Source organism: Myxocyprinus asiaticus, chromosome 33 (genome assembly GCF_019703515.2).
Source record: "Myxocyprinus asiaticus isolate MX2 ecotype Aquarium Trade chromosome 33, UBuf_Myxa_2, whole genome shotgun sequence".
NCBI lineage: Eukaryota > Metazoa > Chordata > Actinopteri > Cypriniformes > Catostomidae > Myxocyprinus > Myxocyprinus asiaticus.
In genome coordinates, this window is record NC_059376.1 from 25,722,646 (window position 1) to 25,739,619 (window position 16,974).

The 16,974-nt window shown below is 39.0% G+C and overlaps 1 protein-coding gene across 5 annotated transcripts; it reads right to left on the reverse strand.

The window, feature by feature from the left end:
* Nucleotides 1–429: 429 nt before the first annotated feature.
* On the reverse strand, nucleotides 430–15,516 carry impdh2 (IMP (inosine 5'-monophosphate) dehydrogenase 2). 5 transcript variants are annotated; one of them, XM_051670093.1, is made up of 15 exons: nucleotides 15,250–15,510; nucleotides 13,858–13,906; nucleotides 13,562–13,663; nucleotides 13,255–13,329; nucleotides 12,744–12,950; nucleotides 12,560–12,647; nucleotides 8,612–8,811; nucleotides 7,982–8,066; nucleotides 7,799–7,894; nucleotides 6,526–6,597; nucleotides 4,804–4,947; nucleotides 2,953–3,097; nucleotides 1,851–1,994; nucleotides 1,464–1,547; nucleotides 430–1,131 (listed from the first exon to the last, which is right to left on the reverse strand). In XM_051670093.1, the coding sequence occupies exons 1-15, from the start codon at nucleotides 15,345–15,347 to the stop codon at nucleotides 1,110–1,112; spliced, it is 1,611 nt and encodes a 536-aa protein (XP_051526053.1). In that variant the 5' UTR covers nucleotides 15,348–15,510; the 3' UTR covers nucleotides 430–1,109. The 5 variants fall into 5 exon arrangements, 4 of the variants coding, with proteins under 4 accessions (XP_051526053.1, XP_051526052.1, XP_051526055.1 ...); XM_051670092.1 differs by having other exon boundaries at nucleotides 7,976–8,066; XM_051670095.1 differs by lacking the exon at nucleotides 6,526–6,597 and having other exon boundaries at nucleotides 431–1,131; nucleotides 15,250–15,508.
* Nucleotides 15,517–16,974: the final 1,458 nt, after the last annotated feature.

Sequence of the window (16,974 nt, forward strand, 5' to 3'; positions counted from 1 at the left end):
ATTTTTTTTTTTAACAAGTGTCCAAATACTTCTGGGTACACTCTATATTGTCAATTTTCTTAGATTTTAAGTTTTTTTTTATTTATTTTTTTTTTTTAAAGTTTTTGACAACAGCAGCCTATATGAAAGACAATACTGTTTCCTACATTAATACACCTCTGTCAGTCATTTCATTTTTTGCTGTGTATACAAGCATTAAGAGATCTGGGCCCGCTGGGCTGAGCTCACTAACGGGTCAATATCATATTTCATTAATCAGGAGCCACCTGGAGCGCTCAGCCCAACTTGTCCAGGTGCAGGCCCATTAGTGAGCACGTGTGAACGCTTGTTTGGAAAGTCCGAAGGTTTTGGAGGTGAAGGCTGGTTCCCTTGAGACATGCTTGCAAAATGAGGAATAGCGTACCAGTGTCTCTTCAACAAACGGCCACCTACCCACACACCCACAGACTCAGGCTTTGAAAATCAATTTATTATTAATTAAAAAAATGCATTCAAGTAACTAAAACATGTTATAAATTATATGAATATAACAGTTTTATGAAGGCACTCAAATGCACACACCAAACCTAAACTGTCAGTTCTCTTTTATAACACATTGAACAGAAATCCCATAAAAAAAACAACACTTCCTGTTTCGCACAGATCATGAACTACACTGAGTCATCCAGTTTTTCTTAATAGACTGGAAGCTTTGGTTGTTTTTTATTGCTTAAAATTATACATGTATATGTGTGATGGCATTTTCTTTTAACAGACAGACTCACGGTCAATTTCTTTTTATATTTGTTAATATTTCTTAAGTTGACAAATCCCACTCAAAAGCATAACTTTTTTTTTTTTTTTTTACAACCTAAGGCATCTGATACATACAACAGACAGCACGTGCTCCCCACAACCACACAAATGAATGCAAACGCACACATTCACGCACACTGGCATATGCATACAGACATTTACACATGGTTTCTCTCCTCACTAAGTGGGAAGGCAGCTGGGAAGACAGAAGAAAGAGGAAGCTTAGGTTCTCAATTGTGGCTGTCCATATGTGCGAAAGCATGTGTAGAAGTAGATAAACAGGAGTGCATGTACTGGCATCTGTAGTTTCTTCATTAAAACAGGCGCTTCTCATAGCTGAAAGAACAAAAACATGATAAATTAAAGTATTTAATTTTAAAAACTTAAAGGGTGTGAATTTCTTCCAAAGAACATAATAGGATATGTTTGGCAGAATGGAAAAAAGATGCCAAAAAGTGAGTGGTGACTGAGGATGTCAATCCCTTACATTCTGACATATATCCTTTCATGTTCAACAACATAAAGAGAGAAAGTCATGCAGGTTTGGAACAACATGAGTGTAAGTAAATGACAGAATTTTCATTGTTGGGTGAACAATCCCTTTAAAAATGTAAATGTGCATTATCTTGACACTGAGTGTATATGAGGGTGTATGTGAGTTTAACTACCTGTGTAGGCTGTGCACTCCACCCTCCATCTGAGCTGACATGGTTCTCTTTTCAAACCTCAGTTCACCAGAATACATCATTGCCCTGAGAGCAAGATGGTGATGGAACAAGAAAGAGAGAAATTACAAATAGTCTCTCATGACTTCTGTTATTGGAAAAACATGCAAGAATATTTGGGTTTGTGTCTGTTTCAGCAATGCGTTATTGGGTGCAGTGTGAAAAACAGAACTGCAAAAATACGAGTTTCCAAAAATGTTGATTTTTAAATGTTTGGAAATAACTTTTTTGCAATGCCATTTAGTGCAGCGAGTGGCGCTGAAATAACACACTTCACCTTTAAATGTGCACAATTGCAGGTATGTGAGTAAATAGCATGTTTGCATGTACCTCAACTGAGTGAGGCTCTTTGCACCGATGTCTTGGCAGGAATGCTGTATTCCAGCATGGAGATATGGAACAAACTTATGGATGGAGCCTTTATCCTGAACTGCCCCTGAAACCCCCTGAGCTACTTTAATCTTATCACTCTCACTGGAAGAGATAGAGAGCGAGGGAGAAATAGAGGGAGAGGAAGAGAGGGTCGAGAGAACACAATTTAAATTTACACCTTTGCACCAAAAAGAAGCACTTCACTGAGAGATGTTCTGTAATTAAGATGATTTTATTTTACTGCTTTATATTGTGGGAATTATCATTGTGTCAGCCTATACAAGTGTACAGTTATTTGTTAGTATGTAACATTTTAAAGGAATAGTTCATCCAAAAATTTAAATTCTCTCATCATTTACTCATATGCCATCCCAGATATGTATGACTTTCTTCAGCAGAACACAAATGAAAATTTTTAGAAGAATGTCTCAGCTCTGTTGGAACATACAATGCAAGTGAATGGTGGCCAGAACCTTGAAGCCCCAAAAAGCATATAAAGGCAGCAAAAAAGTAATCCCTACAACTCCAGTGGTTAAATACATGTCTTCAGAAGCAATATGATAGGTGTGGGTGAGAAACAGATCAATACTTCAGTTTTTTTTTACTATAAATTCTCCTTTCTGTCCAGTAGGTGGCGATATGCATGAAGAATGTGAATTGCCAAAAACAAAAGAAGATGAATGTGAAAGTGAAAATTTACAGTAAAAAAAAAAAGGACTTAAATATTGATGTTTCTCACCCACACCTCAACCACTGGAGTTGTATAGATTACTTTTATATGCTAATATGCTTTTTGGACCTTTAAAGTTCTGGCAACCATCACTTGCATTGAATGGACCTACAGAGCTGAGATATATTTTTAAAATTCTTCTTTAGTGTTCTGGAGAAGAAAGTAAGTCATAAACATCTAGGATGGCATGAGGTGAGTACATGATGAGATCATTTTCATTTTTGGGGAACTATCCCTTTAAGAGGAAATCAGAACATGTAATTAGCAGCAGGAATTAACAGCAATTAGCATACATTATTGTATGTGGGAAAGACTATGTGTGTGTAATACCTAAAGTATCTGTTTTGTGACCCCAGGTTCTTATCCATGGCATCCAGAGAGCCCATCCCTCTGTACTTCTTCATACGGATCCCATCAGAAAAGAAATATTCACCAGGAGCTTCTGAGGTCGCGGCTAGCAATGACCCCATCATTACTGAGAGAGCAAACAAAAGCGTAAGAGAATTTAACTTCAAAATTTAACTCCTATAGCATTATTCTTAAATATATTAAAATATTTAGTTATTAATATTAATGTATATAAAATTACTTTTCAACTATAGAAAAACAATTGCATGATTACATTAAACAATTATTTTGAAAAACAAATTGTGATCTACTGAATATGGGTGACTGAACTGAAATACTTTGAAGAAGTATTTTGAAGAAGCGGTTTGACGTGCTATTTTAAACAATATTTTGTTAATTATTTATACACTGATCTGCCACAACATTAAAACCATTGACAGATGAAGTGAATAACATTTTATCTCGTTGCAATGGCACCTGTCAAGAGGTGGGATATATTAGGCATCAAGTGAACAGTCAGTTCTTGAATTTCGTGTGTTGGAAGCAGGAAAAATGGGCAAGGGTAAGGATTTGAGTGACTTTCACAAGGACCAAATTGTGATGGCTAGACGACTGGGTCATCTCCAAAACAGCAGATCTTTTTAGGTGTTCCGATATGCGGTGGTTAGTACCTACCAAAAGTGGTCCAAGGAAGGACAACCAGTGAACCGGCGACAGGGTCATGGGCACCCAAGGCTCACTGATGCGCCTGGGGAGCGAAGGCTAGCCCGTCTGGTACGATCCCACAGAAGAGCTACTGTAGCACAAATTGCTGGCCATGATAGAAAAGTGTCAGAACACACAGTGCATCGCAGCTTGCTACGTATGGGGCTGCGTAGCCACAGACCGGTCAGAGTGCCCATGCTGACCCCTGTCCACCACCAAAAGTGCCTACAATGGGCACGTGAGTGTCAGAACTGGACCATGGAGCAAAGGAAGAAGGTTGCTGGTCTGATGAATCACGTTTTCTTTTAGATCAAGTGGACGGCCAGGTGCGTGTGTATCGGTTACCTGGGGAAGAGATGGCAGCAGGATGCACTATGGGAATAAGGCAGGCTGGCGGAGGCAGTGTGATGCTCTGGGCAATGTTCTGCTGGGAAACCTTGGGTCCTGGCATTCATGTGGATGTTACTTTGACACGTCCACCTACCTAAAGATTGTTGCAGACTATATATACCCCTTCATGGCAGCGGTATTCCCTGATGGCAGTGGTCTCTTTCAGCAGGATAATGTGCCCTGCCACACTGCAAATATTGTTAAGGAATGGTTTGAGGAACATGACAAAGAGTTCAAGGTGTTGACTTGTCCTCCAAATTCCCCAGATCTCAATCCGACTGAGCATCTATGGGATGTGCTGGACCAACAAGCCCGATCCATGGAGGCCCCACCTCGCAACTTACAGGAGTTAAGGATCTGCTGCTAACATCTTGGTGCCAGATACCACAGGACACCTTCAGAGGTCTTGTGGAGTCCATGCCTCGACGGGTCAGATCTGTTCTGGCAGCACGAGTGGGACCTACATGATATTAGGCAGGTGGGTTTAATGTTGTGGCTGATTGGTGTAATTATTATACATGCTGTTTTCATGACCTCAAAAAAAATTGAGAGACAAGATGGAATATTTCCACTTCTAAAAATGTATTTAAAATGTACTGGTGAAACAAGTTGATGATAAACAAAGAAAAAAGAAAATGATAGGGTGACAAGTCAAAAAGCAGCTAAAAAAGTTTTATGTGGATAAAAAACTACATAGATATGTTATGCATAAACTACCCATATGCATGTGTGTCTCACCTGTAGATGCCCCTAAAGCAAGAGCTTTAGCAATGTGACCAACTGTCTGAATTCCCCCATCAGCGATCACAGGCACTCCAAACCGGCGAGCATATTCAGATACCTTATACACAGCTGTAGCCTGAGGCCTCCCACATGCCAGCACTGTGTGAAGAGAAAAAGAGAGAATGATTTGTAATCAATTGATTGCAAATGTCGCATAATTTCAAATTACCATAACAAATTTAGTATCTGGCTTGTTTACTCTTGTATATCTAGAAAATGTGTAAGTGTGTAACTGTTTCCAATGGCAATGAAAACAACTAAAATGAGGCTGAAGGGATAGAAATACAGTCTGTTCAGTGGCTTTTACCATTGTATACTTTGGTGTCAAACTGTCAATCTTTTACAACACAACATTTAAATGTAATTCCAAATCATAAAAAAAAAAGTGGACCAAAAAACAAACAAACAAACAAAACATGGAAAACATGAGTTGTGGAAAGCAGTTGTGACAGGAATTTAAACAGTACATATGTACTGTACATCTATACCGCAGCCTCGTTTTCATTCACGTAAAATTAAATATACCGTCTACCCTGACTAAGGTCTATTCACAAACAAAACCTCACTCTTCACTACATATGCGCACATGAATGACTATAGGCATATTCTTTATGCATGCGGTCATGTGACTTCAGTAAGTGACAATCAATGAACATTACGGAGACTGTGGATTACATTTGGATTAAACAGGATTCAAAAGTGTGGCCAAAGCAAAATTAATGAAAAAAGATATCCACATGACATCACTTCTTTGAACTTCAATGAGTTCAAAGACAAACGGTTAGCTGTATATGAAAAGTGTGAATTTTTAAATGTGCAAATTTCTTTCAACCATGAAATGGAGAGGGGGGAAAGGGGTGTCATCAGCAAACCCTCTTTAAGTCTGTGTTTCATGACAAACAACAAGAATATCTGAGAGCCTGGATGGACAGGACAAAACCAGAGAAAAATTAGGTGAGCCGTTCTCTAAATTGAACTAAATATTTTTCTCCACTCCTACCTGTACGTGCAACCTAACACAAGCCTGGTTTCTATAGTAACACAACAAAACCAGCTCATGTTATATACGCACATGCGCGCGCACACACGCACACCTTTCCTACCTATAAAACCTTAAAAAAATTAGCAATTGCTCAGTATTTATCCATCATAATTGTTGATCAAAATAACGCAAAATAAAAGACTGATAAACTGAAAATGGAAAAGTAAACACTACTTAAAAGCAACCTTTTAAGATCATCCAGGTTTTGCCTGAATACAACAAGGCATTCCCAGTGTTAAAGTGTGTCTCTGTTAATATTCATTTCTCTCCATTTCATTTAGTCGCTCAGGTTTTGTGGCCTTTTGTAGTTTTATTGTTAGAAACCATATAAGAGGAGACAGGAAATGATAAGCAGAAGAGAGGAGAACTACACTTTTTAGGGGCCACTGTATAAGCTAGTGCACTTATGTTAGTAAGGGATTCTGGGTAACAGACTTAGATCAAAGGAATTGACAAACGCCATTACTGACAGGTTAGTCAGACAATGACAAGCATCCAAGACCCCAAAAACCAGCGACTACTTCTAATGATGCAGAGCCATAAAACAATCAATGCAGCAGGCTGTGGGAAGGGGCAGGCAGAGTAAGAAAGTGAGCCAACGGGATCTCTGTATGGGGATCGGGGGAGGGACTTACTGGAGTATCCCGTAACAGTAGTTGGGGTTTTGGGGCTGTGGAGCTTTAAACCAGGAGGAATACTGAGAGGCGCTAGAGAGAAATAATTTTAGAAAGGAAGATAGAGAGCACTGAGAAAGAGGGGACTGACGCAAATGACTTGTGAGACAAGCAGACTAGAGGTAGAAGAGGAAGAAAAAAGATAAATGAAAAGAGAGGAAAGGGGAGAATTAAAAGAGCAAGGAGTGCCTTCAATTCTATACCTCCATCATACAGAGTGACAGAGAATAGGAATTATTACAGGAGAACTACACAAACAGCATGTGGACAGATGCACGTGCATAGGCTATATATCCTTAAAGGTCATGTGTGTAACTTTTTGGATGTAAAAATGTTTCTCCAATCCTTCATGAGGAGGATAACCCAATGTGACTCTACCCACCCTAGCAACCGGGCCAATTGGTTGCTTAGGAAGCCTGACCGGAGTCTCTCAGTGCACCCTGGATTCGAACTTGCGACTCCAGGTGTGGTAGTCAGCATCTTTACTTGCTGAGCTACCCAGGCCCCCGTCCTGTCATAATTAATAAATAACTGTCATGTGGCTTTCCAAATCGTCCGGTAAAATCATCAGATCTTTATTTGCACAGAACACTGATTGTCTCAGTTTGGTTTGCTTTAAAGGGGTCGGAGATTGTTTGGAGTGTTCACATATGGGTCAAGAATCCCATGAACTGTGATCAGACCCCTGAAACGAACAAAGTGTGAAAACACCCTTAGCGTCCCAACAAGCCCAACACAGCAACACTGACTTAACCAATGGCATGAGTTGGAAGGCAGGACCATCTGTCCAACCAATGGCAGATTGGGTGAGTGATTAGGAAACCTATTTGAAATATCACTATTTTTGCAATGCTATTTTTGGTGATGCTAGTGGCACAGAAATTACACACTTCACCTTTACACAAAACTATGGAATATTACTTACACCACACAAACAAACAAACAAAAAGAAAGAAAACACCAACATATTTCTCCACGGGTGCTAATACCCCCCCAAAAAAGCTAGAAACCAGGAAAGGATGAGTGTAGATTGTTCACCAATCAATCTGCACAGTGGCTTAACAGACCAAAACAACTGAAGGGATTTTTAAGAAATGACAATATTTTATCACTGCTCTAAACATGCAAAAGAGGACCAGGGGATGCACTGGACATTCTGTGTTTGCCTTTAGAGGTATTGGATATGGAAACACAGACTGTGATTGGCAGCCAGGCATGGGATTGGTAGACTGACCTTCTTGTGTGATGCAGATGGAGCCGCTTCCCATTCCCACTCTCAGGGCATCCGCTCCTGCGTCAATCAAATTCTTCGCCTGAGCCGCAGTCACCACTGTGACAGAGTTAACCCAGCCTGTTAATTGTGTGTTTGTAAGTGTGAAGTTGTGAGAGTTTGTGCACGTTTAAAACTAACCATTACCGCCGATGACCTGTAGGCTGGGATATTTCTCCTTTATGTACTTAATCATATTAATCTGAAAGATGGAATTTCCTTGGGAAGAGTCCTAAAATCAGGAGAGAAAAGAAAACGACAAAATGATTATCAAACAGGCATTAAATAAGTAAGAAATAATGTACAATTGGCTGGTCATTATGGCAAAATATACCGAAAGGGTCATCACCCTAAAGGGGTTTATATTGTGATAATTTTGTTGTTTATTCAGTGCCTTGTGCAGGAGCGCTGTTTTTTTAGATGCCGTGTCAAGTTGAAAAGATCTTCAACCTTTAAAAACATGTCTCGAGACATCTGTGTTCTGTTTAAATTGTATATGCTGCGCTGCATCTACCCTTTAATACCAAGAATGCAATAGGTCTGAAGTCATTGTCAGTTCTAGCAGTGCCGCCGTTCCCATATTACGCAGTCTGCGTAGGGCACCAACTCCCTAGAGGGGCACAATCTTACCCTAGGGGGGCACCAGAAACTTCACCGGCTGCCCTTACTCACATGTTATAGGTTATTCAAGGACCCGGTAGCAGTACCGGAACACAGACTATCGCCTCACATTCACCCTCCATCCATCCAACCCCCACAGGTGGCACACACACTCACCAGGACGACCACGTCCACACCAGCCTGCACCAGAAGATCGAGTCTGTATTTATCATCATTGTGTGTTCCGATGGCAGCGCCACAAAGAAGCTGTTTCCGGGAGTCTTTTGAGGCCAGTGGGAAATCTCTGTTCTTCTTCAGATCTGTCCGGGCGATGATGGCCACCAAACAGCCCTCTTCATTTACAATGGGAAGCTTGCCTATACACGGTAAATATTGAGTGTGAGAAAAAAATCTGGGGTTTTCAGTGAGGCACTTACAATGGAAGTGAATAGGGGCCAATTTTTTAACATTACAGTACTCATGGTTTCAAAAGTTTAGCCACAAAACATAAACAATATGCGTGTAAACATGATTTTAGTGTGATAAAATCAATTACTAACATTTTCTGTGTAAAGTTATAGACAATTTTACAACTTCATTGCATGACGATGTAATGTCAACAAACCATAAAACCCTAAATTGTAAGAATTACAATTTAAACAACTTTATAGCTCAAATAATACACGCGTTTTAACCCTCTGGGGTCTGAGGGTGTTTTGGGCCCTGGAGAAGTGTCATGCCTTGACATTTGTGCTTTTTTCAGTTGCTTAAAAACATATTAATGGCTAAAGTCTGATAACACTGTATTCAGCACAAACTGGGCTACAATAATATGTGAGCAACGTGTATATACATGTTTGTATTTTTGAGAAAATAAGGTTTATGCGTGGTTTTTGAAAAAACTAAAATTTTAAGTCACTGAAATAAGGCCATATAACACATACTAAACATTTGTTCACAAGACTTTTGAGAACTGGATCTTGTAGCCAAGACGTTTTGCTACAAAATGATGTGAAAACCATCCTGATCACTCATTCATACAAAACAATATAGTTATTTAACTTTCGTAAGATACTTTGTGTTAGAAAGGCCATATGCGAGGAGGCGTGGATGATCATGAATAATAATGTGATTCACACCTGAGGAGACAAAGACCCCTCCCCTGAGAGAGAATGAATGTGAGGAGACTTAATGATCAAAATCAAGTTTAAATTAAAAGAAGTAATCTGACTATACATTTTCTTTACATAAAGACTTTACTTAAAAACTTTAGACCTACACTACCGTTTAAAATTTTTAGATCGGTAACATATTATATCATATAACATATCATATTTATAATCATACAGCATACAATTTAAATACCTGCTTTAGCCGAAACAACATTGAAATGTAAGTAAAACTTAAATATTAAGACATATTTCAAATTTCAATACTCTGAATACAGGCTGGCAAGTCTGGAAATAGTCCAACTAGTAAAATATGTACATGTTTATATAAAATAGCATGTCAACTAATGTAAGTAAAGACTTCGAAATTGTATCTTCGGCTGGATCAAGTCGCTCGTCAAAATGCAAACGTTCATTGTCGGAGTCCCGCTCTTCTTCTGAGGAAAATGTGAACTCTTCATCACTATATAGGAGCTTCCTCACCTGTGTAGTGTGCCATCTTCCAAACGCGCAGAAAAGTGAATGAACATGATGCTTTTTAAGGCAGTGTTTCCTTTTTTCTGCCACGGCACACTTTTTATGACTAAAAAATTCTACGGCACACCACTATCCCACATAGTCTAACCATCGTCAATATTTTTCCATTTTCAAGAACTTGTCCATGTTTTCTGTCCATCTTAGTAGCGTTTACTTGTAATGTTTGAAATTCGGCTATACAAAAAAAAAAAACATAGGTAGGCTACGCTGTGTGAGGTCACAGGTGGCAAGAGCGCTAAATGGGTAATGAAAAAACAACAAATTTACTTCTTTTCTAATTTGTAGATTTGTTCTTGCAATGCCACAACAAATTACAGGGATGCAAACTCATGAGGGACGAAAAAGGTAAAACAATCACTGGTCCACAAACATTTTTTATGGGGATATTTGTTTTTAAAGAATAAGCTAAAACACCAATTCCAGCTATAATTCCAGAGTATTTTGGTGAGGATTGCTTCTGTTTCACAAATTTGTTCAATTTTATTAACTGATTAGTTCAGTGACCCCTTCTGGAACTGTCACTAGGTGGCGACAAATGAGCGTCTTATGTGCTATGAGTGAGTCAGTGAATCATTTTGAGTCATTCATGAATTAAATCTACCAAGAGACTTTATAGTGTTTAAGCATTAAAAGTACAAAGCAGATCTATAGTCATCCTTCAGGCTGAGCATTATTTTTCATCTAAAAAAAACCCAACAATAATAGTCTAATAATAGCTATTCAATAACGTCCTTACCTTCTCCTTTATTAAAACTTGCATGGCTACTGACTTCAGTATAAGAATTTTAAACACAAAACAGATCTACAGTATCATTTTCCTACAGCAGCCTATTTGAACTGCTGAGCATGGCTTTTATCAGAAAAGTTAATAATTCTGAGTTTCAATAATGTTCTTTCGTCATTGTAAAGCGCATTTCACATGAGTTGAGTCGAGGCGTCAATGCTCCGTTCAAGTGCGCATTGCCCTCCACATGACAAGCGTTGCAGAAAATGTCACAGAGGGGCGATTTTACGAGTTTGCCACGTAAAAAAGCGGGAGGTGTGCACAATAAACATTGAAAACATGTATTTGGAAGAGAGAAAAAAGCTTGCAGTTGCTTTGATAGCAGAAAGTAATAAAAGGACTCGTTTATGTTTAGGTCTAAGTGTTTTCTTGGTGAATTTAAATTAGTTCAATAACTGGGGTCTCTGATATTCGTAAACGATAAGGTAATATTTAATTAAAAGAAATTATGAGACATTCAATGTCTTCACAAATTTGGACAGTTTTTAAATATTTCTTGTTGCTTAGTACTCTCAAAGACATGAAGCAAAAACATGTGTGTGAAAAACACTTTGGTGTAAAGTGGCGTCACTTCATAGACTTCAATTTATTCTGCAGCGCTGACGCGAGTCATGTGAGAGACCCTTAACGCGTATAAATATCAGTCACTTTTGCACATTAATCATTGCTCTTCACAATCACAAAAGTGACCGATTGTGGTTTCAAAACGGCATTTATTTATTTTGTGGAATTTGATAATTTTCCACGGCACACCTGACAATCTTTCACAGTAGTTGGGAAACACTGTTTTAAGGCACTGTTGGGGGCGTTTACCATTTGCATTGATCGCCTCAGGACTTTACCGTATGAATAGCGCCCTCTGCACATGGGTGTGATCACATTAGTGATAATTAGCTGAGCCAGGAGAAACTGTACATCTCTTTAGTTTCATACAGATTACATTGCAGGAGAATATTTGTTTTAAATTTGAATTGTTTTATTTAAAAGTAGACATTTTAAGCTTTCTTTAGACATATGTTTCATGTTTGTCTGATAAGTATTTGCAGAGTTTCAGTTCATTTTTGTGACGTGTTTCAGAAAGATGCTCCAGGAGATAGAGGGCTGAAAGCGCACCTCGTTTATTTTCTTTATTTTACAAAAGCACAAGGTTTTGTTGTTATTGTGAGTGTACACAAATAAAATTAGACCCTTTATAGTCTCTAATGATGTCTTACAATTATCTGTATGCCCAAAAACGATGGAGTATTTTAAGTTGTTTCTGCTGTTATGAGGAATAAATCCAGCAGGATGCGCCGGCACGTCTGTCAACCCCTGAGGGTTAACAGAAGAATTAATTTAAGTGCTTATAAAATAAGCTTCACTTTAAACCCTCCAAAAATTGGCCACATTCACTTCCATTGTGAGTGCCTCACTGTAACTTTTTGCTTTTTTTAAAGAAAAGGAGGGGCGAGTCTAAATTAATTTGTGGTAATCAACACTATGCCACAAATGCTGTCGATTGAGCGTAACCTGTACTGAACACAGAATATTCCTTTAAGTACACTTTTACAGTATGCAACAGTCTATATGGGTAATGAATAGCTAACATTCTTGCTAAGGTTCTTGTGTTTTAATTGGTTGGTAAATCTATCACACCTTTTTTGCTCCTCTGAAGGATTTCATTGGCCTCTTTCAGTGTCACTCCTGCTGGAGCTACAACAAGGTCCTCCCTCTTAGTCATCACCTATGAGAAAGAGAGAGAATGATATAAAAATTAAGGCTCAGAATGGAGTTCAGTAATTAGACAAGCCCCTCTCTCTTAGTTCTATGCCCCACCCACCTCACTGAGTGGCAGGTCATGCTCCGACTCTTTCAGGAAGTCGATATCTCGTGATGAAATGATGCCAACCAGACGTCCGCCCATCTGTCCATTGACTGTGATCGGAATACCACAGAATCCGTGACGAGCTTTAGCTAGAAAGACATCCCTTACCCGCTCATTTGGACTCATCACCACTGGATCCGTAATGAAACCTTGTTCGTACCTCTAAGTAAGGGCGGGTCAAGGTGTGGAGTAAGAGGAAGGACAGTTCTATTAGGCCTTTCTAGTGGGAGTCACCTAAGCATAATACAAAGCAGCACTGAAAGTGAAGGCACAAAGGAGAGATTGAGATAGGAAGAAACGGATATAGCAGGTGAGGGCTTCTCGTTAAGAGGGACATACAGTATGTTGCTGCTATAGGGGCATGGGTCAGAGGAAAACAGATCAGATTGAGAGGAAAAAAGAAAACTGGTAAAATGAGAAACAAAAAAAGAAAAAGAGAGTCATGGATAGATGTGAAAAGACTCACCTTGACCTTACGAACTTCATTGGCTTGGAACTCTGGAGTGCAGTTATGATGAATAAAGCCAATTCCACCAGTCAGCTACGACAAGACAATGCACACACTTTAGAGGAGGTTCACTAATTGTAAATATAAGGCTATATGAGACAGTTTAAGGATGTATAATGATGTAGCATGTGTTTGCATATGAACTATTAGTTCAGTTTCAGTTATGATGGTGTTTGCATAAGTATGGATGCTTTTATGGACACGTCTTTATACAGTATATTCAAGTGTGTGAAAGTAAGAGCACTTTCAAATGCGTTTCTATTACCGCCATAGCGATGGCCATTCCAGATTCTGTGACTGTGTCCATGGGTGACGAAACAAGTGGAGTTTTCATTGTGATCTGTTTGGTCAAGGCTGATGTCAGGTCCTACAGGGAGAGCCAATCAAATTAACCCACTGAAGCCAAACCATAACATCCATGCATAAATCCCTCTTTTTCATATCTTCATTCCAGCTGTATGATTTCCTTATTTTCAGTAAACTTGAGAGGAGAATGGCTTCACAAAGGAAGTGGAGTGCTAGCATTGCTTCCTTTAAAATAAAGGAGAGTATTTCACTTACCACCTGGTCAGCTGTGAAGTCAATGTATCCTGGCAGAATCAGGAAATCACTGAAAGAGAATGAGAATAGATAAAGGGAAACTCTTACATAAAGCTGCTTCAAGTAATCTTTTGAATTAACACAAAAATATGTACACAAAATCTACCTAACAAATATAACTAAAAAGATTCCCTGAGAGCAAAAAAAAAAAAAAAAAAAAAGAGACTCTTACAATGACCAGCACATATTAGCCAATCAGAAATCTTGAAGGTTTGCAATCTGCCAATGGCATGAGATTAGGGTGGGGCTACCTGTTTCTCCGACCAATGTAAAACGATAGTAGTGTTTGGGAAAACCTATTTAGAAACAGTAATTATTTTTACAGTTCCGATCGGTGCCGCTAGTGGCGCAGAAACCGCTTTCACACACATGTACACATTCACTCTTATCTCATTCACTGACTGACAGTCTAATACATGCCACTTAGTTCTGTTCCAAACTCAGCCTCCTTATCTATGATACAGTATGTCACATATCTTGCTGTTTCAGTGTTTTAAAGAACGCCCTGTTTTTTAGTAATGATAAACATGAGTATGTCAGTCTCGTGTCCGATGTAAACAAAGTTCCACAGTGTACCATACTTGTGTTGGGGGACAAAACAGAGTATTTCTGGAACAGACAGACTGACCACTCTCCGGCATGTGAAACTGCAAAGTTCAGCTCGCACCTGTCGCAGATTAGTTCTCACTCTGAGATTTTATTTGTTTTATATGGCACAAGAGAGTTTGTAAGGAGAAATTCAAGACACAACATGGCGCACACAAACAAACTTGCTTTACAAAGCTCCTCTTATTTATAGCACATTTGGGAGGCCTTGTAGGGGAGACAGCGCTTAGCTTTAGTACATGAAAAGCAGTTTGGGATGTCAGTAGTTAAAATAGACTTAACACTTTGCTCTGGTGTCTCTACTGTCAACTTGGTAAAATCGATTTCATTGAAATTGCAGCATGTGATCGAAGTGCTGAATCATTTACTGTTCATCAGCCAGTCCAACATGTATTTCCAATCTGAAATAACCTTTTAAATCCACAAAGAATAATTACATTATTTGAAAGTAAATATTTAAAGATCATGATATTGACATATAATACTGATCTTGTATTTGCGGTCCTTGTTTTGTGCGGTACCAACCCAAGTAAACCGTCCCGAATTGAAACAGCTCACAGAGTGCTGTCACACATAACCATGAAAAACGCGGACCAATAACGACACCTACATGCCAACTCATGTTAGTTTGCCAGGTTATTGCTGGGCTAAAAAGATGTGCATTGCTGTAAAATGTTTAATAAATAGCGAAGCAATTAAGAAGGTACAATGGCAGATAAAATTCACACACAGAACCAGCTCATTTACTTGTAAGTGAGGCCGTCTCCGCAGTTGAAGAGTTGCTGTCCCGTTAGACCGTCGTCAGGCACGTAGCCCGTCTGTCCACTGATTAAATAGTCAGCCATTGTGCATTAAAAAGTTCAAAGTGTCCCTGAAGGAACGCAGTTCAAGACAGCAGCTTGTGCTCACACAGTGCGGTAAATTCTATTCGCCTCAGACTCGGAGCTTCAGTCCGGTGTTACGGGTCAACTGGGGATCATGGTAACTGGGGATGTGCGCGTGCATGTGAATAATTTTACTTGCCCTTTCAGCAGATTCGTTCAATGTGAATTGTCAGTGAGTAAAGAAAAGGCGTTTTGCACATTATAAAAAATGTTGGTATCATTATTAAACAGATTGGTTTAATCGATGTCTGTTGTAATGAATTTGACACAGTTCAAGAGCGATTTTAAGGGTTTCACAGGGTAACATCTGGTTTCCCACATTGGGTTGAATGGGAACTGGTGATTAATCGCAAGTGGAATTCTTTTATATACAACACTAAAGCATCAGGCTGATGCTGATGTGTGTCAATAATATACTTTCAATTGTTGTTTTTTTCTTTATATATATATATATATATATATATATATATATATATATATATATATATATTTATAATGAATAATGGCATAATTAACCATGATAGTTTGAGTAACTTTGTCCTACCATTTAAAATTAACAAAGTGATCTATTAATTAGAGCTGGGTTGCTGGTTCAGTGGTAAGTCACGCTGATGTATTACTTAGCGGCCTGGGGGGGTCAGGAGCTTGACACTGGGGTCTTTGCAGTGCAGTCATTCATGTAGAGGTAGAAGAGCAGTGGAGAGAGAATGCATCCCTGAAGAGCACCACTGCTAATAGTGAGGGCCCCGGATGTGACTTTCCCCCATTCTCACTAGCTGCTTCCTATCTGTCAGAAAGCTGGTGATCCATCAACAGATTGGGGTGGGCACGGAGAGCTGGGTCAGTTTTTATGAGAGAAGATCAGGCATGATGGTATTGAAGGCTGAACTGAAGTCCACAAATAGGATCCTTGCATAAGTCCCAGGTCTGTCGAGGTGTTGCAGGATGTAATTTAGTCCCATGCTGACAGCATCATCCACAGACCTGTTTGCTCGATAAGCAAACTGAAGGGGGTCAATCAGGGGTCCAGTGATGTCCTTCAGGTAGGCCAAAACCAGTCTCTCAAACTCTCAGTCTCTCATGCTTTCTCAGAGTATCATTTATCATTGGTCAGTTTGGCCTTTGTACATGCTCTCCAGTCTCCACACAAAAACAAAATTGCACTTCTGAAAGATCATCTTTTGGCAGTGTCATGGATAATCATAAATATATGACACTGTCACGCACAGAACCTTTGAAATGTAAAGGATATTATTATATCAATTTAATTGACTGATGTTTACTGGGGAATTGAAACCAGTTCTATTCGTATGGTTACAATCACACTAACGCTATATCAACCGGCCTTTAAGTTTCTATTATCGGCAAACAATAATTTTCTTTTAAACTTACAAACTTATAACACAATTATTATTTAAATAAATGTAATTTAAGTAATTAAATTAATAAGTCATTTTAGAGTATATGCCTATTATTGACACACATCAGCCTGATGATTTAGTGTTGTATATAAAAGAATTCCACTTGCGATTTACTGCTCTTGACAAGTGTAATCACCAGTTCCCATTCAAACCAATGTCCCACGTTA